This window comes from Myxocyprinus asiaticus, chromosome 25 (assembly GCF_019703515.2).
Source record: "Myxocyprinus asiaticus isolate MX2 ecotype Aquarium Trade chromosome 25, UBuf_Myxa_2, whole genome shotgun sequence".
NCBI lineage: Eukaryota > Metazoa > Chordata > Actinopteri > Cypriniformes > Catostomidae > Myxocyprinus > Myxocyprinus asiaticus.
In genome coordinates, this window is record NC_059368.1 from 22,579,256 (window position 1) to 22,593,834 (window position 14,579).

General features: G+C 37.6%; 1 protein-coding gene across 1 annotated transcript in view; it reads left to right on the top strand.

Annotated features, from left to right (window-relative positions):
- Positions 1 to 13,433, top strand: part of LOC127415932 (ephrin type-A receptor 7-like) — a 103,585-nt gene extending 90,152 nt beyond the window's left edge. The window contains exons 10-17 of the mRNA XM_051654949.1: positions 1,236 to 1,361; positions 1,816 to 2,001; positions 2,593 to 2,654; positions 2,851 to 3,060; positions 5,312 to 5,461; positions 8,254 to 8,447; positions 9,942 to 10,097; positions 10,386 to 13,433. Of these exons, the coding sequence (XP_051510909.1) occupies positions 1,236 to 1,361; positions 1,816 to 2,001; positions 2,593 to 2,654; positions 2,851 to 3,060; positions 5,312 to 5,461; positions 8,254 to 8,447; positions 9,942 to 10,097; positions 10,386 to 10,500 (1,199 nt within the window). The 3' untranslated portion in view covers positions 10,501 to 13,433. The remainder of the gene's footprint in view (positions 1 to 1,235; positions 1,362 to 1,815; positions 2,002 to 2,592; positions 2,655 to 2,850; positions 3,061 to 5,311; positions 5,462 to 8,253; positions 8,448 to 9,941; positions 10,098 to 10,385) is intronic.
- Positions 13,434 to 14,579: the final 1,146 nt, after the last annotated feature.

The window sequence follows — 14,579 nt, forward strand, 5'->3', positions numbered from 1 at the left end:
AGGGAAATATCAGCTGCCATTGCGTATGGCTTGAGCACAATGCGGTCCGTGTGCTGATGTCATTGTGTAGGCCAACACAGCTTTGAAGAGCTGGGGGACTCTCTGATCCTCGGCATTGCTTTTGTTGCAAATTAGTAATTTAATTACTCGTTAACAACAGTCAATTTTAATCATTTTCATTGCAGCATGATGTAGACTATTCGTTTTTGCATCTCATTAAATGTAGCTTAATCTTGAAGTTGACAGGTAGCACTGTAATTGTATTTGATTACATAGTAAGACTGGGTGAACACATTAATTGGGGCTAAAGAGATAGAAAGTGTTGATGTTGCATATGGACAACATTAAGTAAAATATTGCTACCTGGGCTATATGGTGTGGCAAGGAGGAGGGCTGGGCCGGACCGTGCACATACAGGGCAGCTGCCTGTAGCTCTCTCTCTTTCCCGAACCTTTATCCCTCTCGTTGGCTTGATTAGCCTGATTAGGGGCCGGGCTTGCGTCATCACGGCCCGGCCCCACCCTCCTCATTGCCACATATGGTTTATCAAATTCTGTCATCATTTATTCACCCTCATCATATGACTGACTTACTTCCGTAGAACAGAAAAGGTTAGGCAAAATTTTAGCCTCAGAAACCATTCATTTTCATTGTATGGAAAAAGATGCAATTAAAGTGAATGGTGACTGAGGCTAACATCTGTTTAACATCTCCTTGAGTGTTCCATGGAAGAAAGTCAATAGGATTTGGAAGAACATGAGGGTGAGTAAATGAAGATCTAATTTTTTATTTTCTGGTGAACTATCCCTTTAACAATATTATTAGTATTCAATTTGTCTCGCTCTTTGCCTCATGGTGAGTTGCAGTGAAATATCAAACTTTTGCTGCATTCAAACAATAGCTCAGACTTACTGTATGAAATACAATATCCAGTGAGTGATAGCTTCGAATGCTGCCTGCCATGCTACATGCATAAAACCTTTTCGGATCTAATATTAGAAGGTTACCAAGAAAATGTAATACTGTTTTCATAAAATATGTGCGGGAAATAAAAGCATAGGTTTTATTATTTGATGAAAGAGACCTTTTGACATGCTATCTTCCATCACAGTGGGCTGTTTAGCCCACAACCCTTGTGTCTACCCTCCAGTAATCGCATCCGTCCATCAAGAGCTCTCTCTTTGTGTGTGGCATGCATATTTAACCATAACAGTAATTCTCTTACCCTTCTACAGTTAAATTTCCAGGCACAAAAACCTACATTGACCCTGAAACCTACGAGGATCCAAACAGGGCTGTCCATCAGTTTGCCAAGGAGCTGGATGCGTCTTGCATTAAGATTGAGAGGGTTATCGGTGCAGGTGAGCACTTCTCCTGTCTTCTTCTCCTGCCTCATTTTAGTCACACGCCTCTCTCATTTATCACAATGACAGTCAAATATTTACACTCTCGATAGAAGCCAGAACATCTCTCTGGCCCCTGGTTATGGATAGTGCTACTGTAGGATTGGTTTATAATTAATATGTCTTCTCTTATGGCCAGGATGCACATAAATGTATCGCCATTGATGAATTTCCGCCGCATCCCTTTTAGTTACAGACCACATAAGTGTGTTAGCGTGTCATCTATATAGCATATCCAATTATCTGCTCTCTTGGTTGCACTCCCCTGTGTACTGATGCATAGCATCATATAATGCTGAATCCTGCTGTTAGCATGACTGATGTGTATTAAGTTCCATAGGTACGGGTAATGGTGTTAAACTCGGTGCGGATCTCTTTAATTTAGCTTGGGGGTGGTTTGTGTGCATCACAGGAGAGTTTGGAGAGGTGTGCAGCGGACGGCTGAAGCTGCCAGGAAAGAGGGACGTGTCAGTGGCCATTAAAACGCTGAAAGTAGGCTACACTGAGAAACAAAGGCGGGACTTCCTGTGTGAGGCCAGCATAATGGGCCAGTTTGATCATCCGAATGTGGTCCATCTGGAGGGTGTAGTCACCAGAGGTGAGCAGTTCATAACTTCAGTTTTTTTGTTTGTTCGTATTTGTTTTCCAAGGCTTTCTCTGACATTAAACAGGAGAGTTATTCTAAGGTCAGTTGTGAACAGAGGTGTATAATTAATACGGAAATTGGAGGGGAAACATTATATTAATTAGGAGATATAACATTCGCCCAGTAGTTTTAACTGATTTATTGAAAAGTAGGTAAGTGCGTGCATGTTAGTTTGTTCGATTGACTGCAGTTTTAGCTGGTTTCACAGAGGCATCTGCTTAGTGTCAAAGCTGTAATTTTTGTGACCAGCAATGCAAAGATCTTAAAATATTATGATTATTGGCCAAAAATTGGGTGAACAACTTTCTATAAGTTAATACTGTTTGGGAACTCATATTGTTACAATTTCATCTTGTAATTAGGATAATATTATTTGTGGCTTTTATTTTTTATGTTATAAAGTCCAGAACTGTTTATGAATAGCTCAGAATAAAAAGAATCCACTGTTGTACAATTGTCTGTGAATTGTTTCTCATTACTGCTTTCATACAGTGTATGTTGGCTGCACTTCACTTTAATAGAGTCTGTTCTTTGCTCTTTCAGGAAAACCAGTCATGATAGTAATTGAATACATGGAAAATGGCTCATTAGATGCCTTCCTCAGGGTACGTATAAACCACCCTTGAAAATCTGGTCAGTGAATACAATATCTGTTCTGTTCCCACTGCAATTTACCATTCCATTGCTCATTCTTGTGTCGTATTACGGTCAACCCCCCCCCCAACATGTGGTGGATTGAGCGTGTCTGGTGTGCGTTGGAGATGGATAGACAATTGCATTTCTCTGTTTGTTCTTGCACAGAAACATGATGGGCAGTTCACTGTGATTCAGCTGGTGGGAATGTTGCGTGGTATTGCAGCAGGGATGAGATACCTTTCAGACATGGGCTATGTTCACCGCGATCTGGCTGCACGAAACATCCTTGTCAACAGCAATCTTGTATGTAAAGTGTCCGACTTCGGCCTGTCCAGAGTGATTGATGAGGATCCTGAAGCTGTCTATACAACGACGGTGAGTCAAGTAAGCTGCTGTTGACTCACCATACCTGTCTTAGAAACCCACGGCGCTGTCAGAATAAACAAATAAAGCCGTGCATCAGAGAAGATACAAATATAGATACAGCTTTGTGCGTGTCTATGGCAGCTCTTTGTGCACTGTGATGGTAGATCTGCTTAGACAGCTATTGAATATCTCTTCTCTGATTGATGCTTTTAGAGCCAGATTTCCCGTGGTAATACAACTGCAGGTCATACACTATGCTCTGCAACTGACCTTATAGGAATAGTTCATCCAAAATATTCCTCATGTTCTAAACACGTATGACTTTCTTTGTTCTGTGGAACACTAGATGTTCGGCAGAATGTTTGCATCAGTCACCATTCAATTTAATTGTCATCCAGGTTTGGAACAACATGAGGTTGAGTAAATAACGCATTTTCATTTTTGAGTAAACGGTTCCTTTAAACTGTAAATATTGCAATATCAACATATAAATCAATACTGAATACACTTAAATCACATAAATGCTGAAATCATGTACATTCAACTGACATTTGTAAAGTGTAAGTACTATGACAGTAGGGCTAAAACGATTAGTCGACGTTATCGACAACGGCAACAATAAAAAATTGTCGACAAAAATTTTCGTTGTCGAATAGTCGTTTGATCTTAACGTAACATAAGATCATATGAAACTAATGATTGCACACAAGAGCAGCACTGTAGCTCGCGCCTGACTGAGGAGAGGAAGAAAACACATCTTACAGTCCAGACCCACTCTAAACTTTCCAAACAGCTTCAGGTGATGTAGATCGCAAAGTATGAGGGAATTATAATGCAAAAATACGAAATAAGTAAATACAGAAGCACTCTTGTTGTGGAATAAGCAGAGCTGGAGCTGACGCTCAGCTTAAGCAAAACTTGCATGTCGAGCGTCTTTAAAGGAAACACCCCGGCGTTACATATTTAATGCAGTTCTATTTAATACGTTATAGCTTTATTAAAGTTAAAATAATAAGGAAACTGGCATTTCTCTGTGCGGTCAGCGCCTCTTCTATGAGTTGTGCGAAGTGTCCCGATCTAAGGGGGAAAGATTGAAACTGCACCCGGCTGAGGTACACTGTTGCGGGGACGCTCATCCCTCGAGTGCACGCGCTTAATGCAGATAGATTATAACGCAATGGCAACTTATTGAATCATAATATATGTCACTGTGCATTTCTTATCGTGAAGACAATTGGCAAAACGCAGCTTTATTAATAAGAGAGAGTTTTTTTTTTTTTTTTTGTGTGAGTTAAAGATGGATTGAAGTGAACAAAAAGGTGAGCCCCATTATACACTGCAAAAATATATATTTTTTATTTGTTTTTGTTTTGGCTTGTTTTCCTATATAAATATCTAAAACTCCTTTAAAACAATGTATATTTACTTTAGCAGCTATACTGCAGAATATCTTTTTTTATTTTTATTTTTTTTATCTGAGAATGTTGAATATAATATTAAAAATACAAATATTTTAAAATATCTAAAAATCCTTTAAAAAAAAAATGCATTCACCTGAGCAGCAACATATAAGATTTTTAGACTTGCTTTTAGAGAATAGATCTTGAATATAAGTATATTTTGTCTTTACTGCACTCGCAGAAGTATAACCAAGTGAAAAAATACACTTATATACAAAATACACTTATATTTAAGATACATTCTCTTAAAGCAAGTCTAAATATCTTATATGTTACTTCCCAAGTAAATGTATCTTGTTTTAAGGATTTTTAGACAATTTTAAATGGAAAAAAAGACAAATACACTTGATAATAGGATTTTTTTGTAGTGAAATTTTTTACTGAATTAAACATAATAAAAAGTATTTTTTCCCTTTAATTCAGTGAATGTCATTTAGAGGTATTTTTAAAAGATGATTTTGTCCTCTTTATTGTTAGCAAGCACGTTTAATACAACCTTTTAAGTCGGGGCACAAGCTGAATAGTCGGTTTAGAGCTAATGATTAATTGTTGCAATAATCGCCTGAATAGTCGAATAATCGTTCTAATAATCGTTAGATTAGTCGATTATCAAAATAATCATTAGTTGAAGCCCTATATGACAGTAATTTTACCTGTATAAACTCCATCAGAGCATCATACAATCTATAGATATATCAGAAATATAGCTGGAGCTTTTGAAAATCTTTGTTTAGAGTAAGCTACGGGGTGTAATGAATGGGATTTTTACTGAAGACTCTCATCTGCACTTTACTGAACAGGGTGGAAAAATCCCAGTTCGGTGGACAGCAATGGAAGCCATCCAATACCGTAAATTCACATCAGCTAGTGATGTGTGGAGCTACGGGATTGTCATGTGGGAGGTCATGTCCTACGGCGAGCGACCATACTGGGACATGTCCAATCAAGATGTAAGTTACTGTCTTCATACTGCCACATACAGATTAAATGTGATTCTGGAAATGGAAAGTTGTAGGCATAGAGTGGAAATGAAGGGTTATGCAAATTTTTACTTATTAATGCAGTTTACATCAGGGATATAGCAGTAATTATTGTCTTGATAGTTTTGTTCCAAGTCAGTCAAATCAGGTCTATATCAATTCACCAAATCATCAGAGTCATCACTGAAAGGCCCATGTAGGTTTCCTGCTACATTAATTCATACACATTTATTTATTGTAGTTCAATTATACATTTTTTCTAAGTTTAAAGTTGTGGTCTCTCCATCTCTTATGCTGTGTAAACAAAGAAAACTGGGCAACTGCAATCTGTTCCAGGCCCTTTCCCTTATTTGCCAAAAAAGGGGCATTTTAGCAAATAAGTGAAGTCTCTTGTTGGTTCAGCTTAATTTATAGTCTTGTAAAACCCTAGTGCTTCTACTTAGTCGCATCAAAATTATAATCACTTACAACAGTGTTTTCACAGGCCACAAACCTTAACAAGGAAGTAATTAATTGGTATTTGAGTACTGGGACAGTTTTCCAAGCAGGTCTGACGTTTTGAAATTTCAAGGTAGATATCAACACAATTGTCAGGAATAACCTTGTATCAATGATACATTTCGAGAATAAAAAGGTTTAATGGATCTGTGCAACAGAAAATGTGTTTTGCATGTAGAATGCCTTTTTGTATTCCAGTACACTTTCAACCTTTATAATGAGAAATGATAATGTGTGCCAAATTTATCATTAGCAAAGCTCAATCAATTCAAAGATATCTGCTTATCCATGCAAAACCTTTGAAACGATCCAGGGGCCAAGCTTTTGTCTCAGAGAAATTGGGAGAGCAAAGTGCTGTTCATCATTCTGCTCACAGCCGTTCAGGGTTTTCGAGAAATTCAGATATGGTAGCAGTTAATGATATGTATGAAGAGAAGTGTTGTTAATCCCTTGCTGTACATAGGCACTTTTCTTGTTTACGCTGCACTGTTAGGCAGATTCTTTGTCAAACTTACACAAGCTTGAACATCCTCAGAGAAGGTAAACAACCCTTATCAGTGAGACTAATGATGACTTATAATTCCCCACCCATTAGCAATGTTAGCCGTCCACAGTAGCAACTAGCTTGGATCAATTGTAAATGTTATTATTTTGCGTTCTAAGATTTACCTTTGGTGGAGTGTTGATACTTGTCAGGCTTCATCGTCATATGTTCTTATACCCAGTCAGTGGGGAGGCAAACATGTCCTTGCAGGCTGCAAAAAAGAAGGAAATATTTACATTTCTTCAACTCTTTCTATTTTGACACTTTGCCTTCCAAATCCCAAGCCTTGTTTGGAGAGACATGGCAAGAATATCAGATGAGGTTTTGGAGAAAACAAACAGTCTGCTTCCACTATTCCTTGGGAGGATATCAGAAAAATGCTAGCACTGGACAAGCCAATTCCATTTAGTTGACTGAGATTCAAGGTGTTCAGTCAGTTTAGGCCCAGCATGCTGAGTGAGAGAACAGGTGGATTTATTATTTTATGGTCCCCCTACGCTCATAAACCCAGACATGTGGAGCTAGTCAACTGCATAGATGTCCAAGCAAAAATGCGATCATCCTTGGTTTAAACTGTACCCCTGTTAGCTTAGTTAATTACACAGACTCATAATGGCATGACAGTCAAGGGCAGCTGTTGAACAGACCCTTTTTAGTGTGCTGTCTTTATTCATATCCAGTTTCAGCATTTGGTGCCCTTTCCAGGCGCTCAGTCATCTCTAATAACCAGTGTGAGAATAATCACATCTGATTACCTTCCTTTCCTCTGTCAAAGCTTGTGATGCTGGAGGTAAACCGCAAAAATTTTAGCCAGCAAAGCTGCTGTTTACAGCATCCTGATTAAAGGATGAACAAATGGAGAGAGGAAATTAAGAGAGAGCTTGAGGTGCAGGCAGGGCTGTGCCTTTGTGTATGTCTTTTTTTTTTTTTTTGGATACTAATGGCTAAGCTGCTTGTTTGAAATTGTTCTTGTCTTTTTGTGTTCTCTCTGTCTTTTGTTTTATCTCGCGTATTCTCTCAACATATCTTTTAACCTCTAGGATGAGTGTGCTTGTATTTCAGCTCAAAAACCTGCGTCTTAATGACTTAACACCCACAGTCCAGGTGCTAAATGTGCTGAAATAAGTAATTAAATGCCATAAGTATTATAATTTAATTATAATATTATAAGAGTCATTATCATTTTTTTCATCATAAAAACTGTCCTTTTAATATAAATTAGGATCATTATAGATTGTGCTTTATTCACAAAACTCGGTGCTATTTTCCATACAGTGTTAACGTTGCATTGTTATTGCCTGCTTTCTGCATTGAAGAGCGTTATAACTGGGCATAAATCCAGACCCACGGACCGCGGTTTAGTCAAGCGCACTTTCGGCATTAAAAGAGACGATTCAGGTTCTTGGATTGCACTGGAGTAGAGTCTTTTGCATCCTCCGCAACTAAGCACTCAGAAACGACCAACAAGATCAGGAATAGCATGTTACAAATTACGTTCAGCACTTGTTTGTTAGCATGTTTGCACTGTTGCTTCATTTCATATTGTAATACCTTTATCAAATTAAACTCGAAAATAAACAGCGGAAGCAGTTTTCAAATTCTTCTTTTGTTTTGTCTTGTGTCCTTTCTCTTCCTGTCTCTCAATCTCAGTCTCTTCCCACTTATTTTTTTTTTCTATTACACCTTTTCTAATTCTCCATCTCTCACTCTGATCTTGTAGGTCATAAAGGCTATTGAGGAGGGATATCGTCTTCCTGCCCCCATGGACTGCCCTTCTGGCCTCCATCAGCTCATGCTGGACTGCTGGCAGAAAGACAGAGCAGACCGGCCCAAATTCGACCAAATCGTTGGCATCCTGGACAAAATGATCCGCAACCCCAACACATTAAAAACGGCAATGGGAACGTGTACACGGTGAGGGCACCCATTCAAGTTTTACTGCCCACCATTATCCATTTCAAGGCTGTTTACAGACCGGCTTTGCTTTTATGATGTTTGGAAGTTTGCTTGTTATGTTTTATGCTCTATGCACCTGACTGCAATTTCTTTCGGTCCTTTTTATAGGTTCACGATTAAATTTGCGAACAATTCCATCTGTCCTGTACTTGATTTATCCGCTAGGGTTACAGATGAAAGATAAATCCTGGGGAATCAATAAAGCGAAACAGCCTTCATGTTCGATAACAAGGACTTTAAATCAATTGTTATAATGAGTGTTTGAGACTTTAAGGCCTTGTGGGAACTGCAGCCCCTAGTGTGGTATTAGTGAAAGAAAGTGTGCTTACAGTCACAAAAGGATCCTGGTCTCACATTAAGGATATCACCTTTTAAAACTTGGGAAAGGACCCCTGGTCCATTTAAAGCAATGTTCCAGGTTCAATACAAGTTAAGCTCAACCGACAGCATTTGTGGCATAATGTTGACTACCACAAAAATTGATTTTGACTCATCCCCCATTTATTGAAAAAAAAAAAAAAAAAAGCAAAAGTTATGTTTACAGTAAAGCTTTTAGAATGAAAGTTAATAAGGCCAGTCCATTAACATTAAAGTACACACTGTTGTATAGCCACAAGACCTAAACATTATACATGTTATTGTGACTTTACTATGATAAAAGGGATTTACCTGCATTCAGATTGCAGGTTTTACCTGTGTTATGTCTTCATGACAAGTAAATTGTAATATGGGAAATAACTTTACAAAGATAAGTAAGCTATTTAATCAGACTAAAAACATGTTAGCATGTATAATGTGTACACCTTGTGGCTATACTCGAAAAAGTGCATATTTTAATGTTTATGGACTGGCCCCATTTACTTCCATTCTAAGTGCCTTACTGTAAGCACGTTTTCTGCTTTTTTATTTTTATTTGTATTTTTTATATATATAAATGAGAGACGAGTATTTTTCTTTTTTGTGTGCGTTGATCAACATTATGACACAAATTATATCAATTCAGCTTAACCTGTATTCAACCCAGAGCAATCCTTTGTTCAAACTAACTAACTAACAAGTAAACTATGATTACACAAGACCTTAAGGTTATGGGTCACTTGAATGCAGTGACCCAAAAAAGTATTTTGGACACATAAGGCACCCTTAAGAAATGAATGAATGTCATTGCCAATTGCACATTAAATCAGGTGGCATTTATTTTAAAGAAAGGTAGCACAAGTACACTTGTAAGTTTTTAAATTATAAAACAGTAGACATACAGTATATGAACACTTAATGTATAGCACATAATGTTAATGTGATGAACTACATCTGCTGTTACTCTGCTAGGTGTAGGGCACATGTGTGAACTTGAGAGAATGACCTTGGTGCTAGATGGTTAAAATTAATTGCAAAAATGGAAAGTCTGTTCTGAAAAAAATATATTAATATTTGTCTCTTCCTGCTCTTCAGACCCATAAGCCCACTGCTAGACCAGAACTCTCCAGATTTCACTGCTTTCAGATTGGTCAGCGAGTGGTTGGAAGCCATTAAGATGGAGAGATACATAGACAACTTCACAGCTGCTGGATACAGCTCACTTGAATCAGTCGCTAGAATGACTATCGAGTAAGAGAACATTGTTTTGATCTTTCCTGCACAGACTGGAGCACCATAGACATGCTTTCTCTCACCTCAAGTGAACCGCCTATGAGTAATTCAGCACTCAGCTCATTCACAATGTGATTCTGACTATGCACAGAATTTTAATCAGTGCACTTTGAGTCATACTCAGACTTGTCATGTTTTTAGTTAATATGGCCTTTTCTCTGTTTCCTTTTGCTCCATTAATGAAATACCTCTCAGGCGCTTCATGCTCCATTGCTGTGATTTATGAACGTTGTGTTTCTCCTTTAGGGATGTAATGAGTTTGGGAATCTCATTGGTGGGCCATCAGAAGAAGATCATGAGCAGTATACAGACTATGAGAGCCCAGATGCTGCATCTTCATGGAACGGGTGTTCAGGTATGATGGGTGTCAACAGACCTCCGGATCCATTGAATCCGAACTCTCCAGGACAGCACCGCAAAGTGTGTGACCAGTGATTACCACAGCAAAAATATGATAAAACAAATCAACAACAAAGAAAAAACACTTTCGGTGTGCTCAACCTTCCAGAACTGGCGAATCATTCCTTTGTTTTTGCGAAGGATTCTGGTGAAGGTGCTGGAAACCAAGAGATGGAGAGATCAGGCGAGAGAGAATTCTACATGGACAGTAAACTCTCAATGCTCTGACGAACTCATCACATCACATTGAGATGAAGCATTTTAGAGGATTTTTATGCTTTGTATGGACTATCTTTTATTGTCACAATTGGTTGATTTGCTCATAGCTGGTATACATTTTATTTTATTTTATTATTTTTTTAATCAAAAGGGTGAATAGAAAAATAAGCAAATCCAATTGGAGAGATTACATTTGTTTTGATTTGTAATAACCACATTAAGTTGATGTGGTGCATTACTCTTCTTACTCAATTAGTGTTCGCTTGTGTTCCTGGATTGGTATGAAATTGACAGCAGGGTAAATTGTCTCATGTGGAGGGAAAGAGACAAAACCAGAGGCTGAATGTCAACAGAGGAGGTTTGCCTTCTCCAGCCAGCACTATTTACGTGAAGCTTTTTCCAGACGGAAGCAGTGGCAGTGAGACCTAGTCTTTTATATCAAGTAGAAATATACCACCACTTTATACACACATGGTTATATGAAGCTCCTGTGGGTGTTTTGACAATTCAGATATGAATTAGTACAAAGACAACTGAGAACCACTTCAGGTGGATTCTTTTTTTATGTACTACCAAAATTATTATGGTGGCAATATTCTTTATAAGTTTATATTTACCACATGAATTTGATCTTATCAGTGCTGTTGTTGAATGTGTCCTTTTTTAATAATGATTTTATTTACCATAAACGCATGTTTCCATAAAGACAGATGAAAACAAACAAACAAACAAAAAATGTTTAGGCTATTTTAATTTAGAACCAAAATTTTCAGTTTCAGTAAGGAGTTTAGTATTTTATTTCATTTTTGTTTAGTATCAGTTAGTTTATTCCTAGTGGAAGACTGACTTTTAAAATCATAATGTTGTGGTGTAGTAATAATGCCTTAAAAAAAGCAAACTATTGCTCTTATTTTTAGGTACTTAGGTTCTTTGTGAGATCATGGCTGAGTCAAGGAGAGACTGACACATATGAGCAATAATTACTCAAGGCTGGGATTGATTTGAGGTTCTGTATAGACTTTTACTCATGCACTGCTTTGAAGTTACTAATCAGCAGCAGTGCTGTGGAATTTGGCAAGTTAGAAATGTTGAACCTATATACAGTAGGTTTTCTTCACCCAGGCTGTTCTGTTTGTGTATTTCTTCTACCTTCAGCTTTACCTGTTCTTCTGTTGTGTTGAGCTCAAAGATGAGAAACAGGCTTTTTTTCCACCTCGAATATGTGTTTAAGCGAAACTTATAGTGCCATAACAACCTGCCACTCTTACAACTGAATGTTGCATTGAATTCGTCTGGTCTTTCAGTTGTATACTGTTGACACTTTTAGGTTTGATTTGCTGGGCTGACGTTAAATTCTCCTATTTACTCATCTTGGTGCACAAAAGTGTGTTTTTTACTATAAAAATGTGACACATTTTAAACATACAGAGCACACTGGAATGTTTTTCAGTATTATTGGCTAGAGTATGCCAGTCTTTTCATGCCAACCTGTGGCATTTTTCTTGATTAGAACGAAAGTCAATACTGTGAAATTGTCACAGTCACTGGAGGATTTAGCTGAATGTTTGGCTCTTCTGAGAAGCCATCATCTAATATGCTGTCATGAGCAAGTGGTAAGGTCTGAAACCAGCTGGTTTATGTGTGTCTCTCACAGATCATATCATACCCTGGTTAGAGACCTAACTACGATCCACTCTCCATCCATCTTGCTAACCTCAGTATTGAGTCCATGCCAGGCCTTTGAATCGAATGCGAGCGTAAAGGCCTCGGTCAGCACAAACCTCCTGAGCTTCAGTGGTAGCTGCAGCCACTCAGATCGCTCTCCCCATGCTCTGATCTCACACTCCGGGCCTCTCTGGGGCCCATGCAGCCCCTTATCCTCTCCTTTAGGATCCAGGGCCCCTGTAGAGATAGCAATTTGAGCCAATTTGAGATTATCGCCTGGATTCAATCAATCCCACAAAGAGGCCATCATACGGGTCAGTGAAATTCTGTCAATTTTTCCTTCTTTTTCTGCTTTGTGCTATTTTTAACTTTTCTGGTTTGACAGTAGCAGAATTTTTGTCAAGACAGTTTGTGCTGTGGATTGATTGAGTTCATGGTACACCAGGGTATCGTATTGATGGCTTAAAAACAGTAAGAATATACAGAGACCCCACCTAGAAGAAACTGAAATGGAATATTCCAAAGAGTTCAGCACTGTTGATTGTGTCAGAGTAATCACAAAACCAGAAGACAATTGTATTTGTTCTAATTGTAAAACTTGTACATTTTATTTATAATTGTTGTTTCTTTCCTTTTTTTCACACTTGCACTCTGTAGTGAGCTCATTGAAAATGCACTATATTTTTCTATCTCACATGCAGACACAATTTCAGTTGTACATATTTTCTCATTTAGGACCAAAGAGAGCTAATAGGTTTCCATTTAAGAATATTATGTTTTTTTTTTTTTTTTTTTTTTGTTTGTTTTTTTACTATTTTCTCTTAAGTTGAAAATGTACAGTAAAAATGAATTTTTCAATGTATTATTTATTTATTTTTTCTGTGACAAGAGTATGGAAGTATTTGTTGGTCAAAAATTTTTCCCCAACTGAGAAACTATATGGTCATTTACCTAGACAATTTCTTGTTACCATTTTTTTCTTTCTTTTTTTTTCTTTGTAACCTTTGTAATAGACTGTACATATATTTTTTGAAATATAATGCAATCTCTATAGCTGTGTCTGTGCCTTTAATTGCTCTCAGTGATGATGTAAAGACTGCATTTTTACATTTTGGGCCATATTTGATTTCAACGAGTACCGAAAAACATTTCAAAAGGCTAATATACTACTAGAGATTTTTTCCTTCCCTGCTAAAACCTCTCTGACTTAAATATTCACATATTACGTATTGACTTTGGGATTCACACGTTTGCATGTTAAATGCATAATAATATATTTGTGACTGTATATGATCCACGTGTATAAGCATAAATGAAAAGAAAAAGACAGAAAGGAAAAAGAAAGATGAAGGAAGAGAGGGAGAGACATTTGTTTGATGACCCTGCTCATGACAGGATCCTGGATGAGGTCACAAAAAAGACATTACCCAAAGTCTCTAATAGGGGGAAAATTAAGCCATGGCCCCTTTGGGAGTTAAACAAAGAGGCCCTAATGGATTCTTGAAGAGTATATCTCTGCAGATATTCTGGTATTTATTTTATTAACTCAAAGAGAATCTTGAGCTCATCTTGTCCAAAAAGCCAAGGGAAAACAGTGCTTAAACATACTGTATACATGGTTGCAAAGAGTCTTTGGTACAAGTTCTTACACTTTCAACAGAGGGAGGACAAGTGGAGCTGTTTCTCCGACAACAGCCCATCCCTAATCCCGGCTAATCTTTCATCTATCAAGCATTACCAGGCTGTTTACTCTTTTGAAACAGTGCAACTGATTCCATGACATTTTCAGTTCAGTGTTTGCTCTTAAGATTCTACATCCAGATCTTCTCTTGCCTTCATTGAACAAAACGAAAGGCTGCACCAGATCAAGATTTAGGGGCCAAACACATCTTTGCGCTGAAAAAGGGAGACACAGTGAATGGCATGGAATGCAGGTGTCTCGAGACACGTTTTTAAATGTTGAATTTCTTAAAAATGCTGTGCTCCCACGCAAGACTCTAAAAAAAAAAGGAATTGCAATGCAATGGCAAAAGATATCCGTCTAGAACATGTTAACATTGAAAAACTATTTAAAAAATACAGTGCAAATGTAACCAATAAGCATTTTGTGTGAACAGCCATTTATCCTCAAAAAAATCATACTTAAAAAAAAATTGA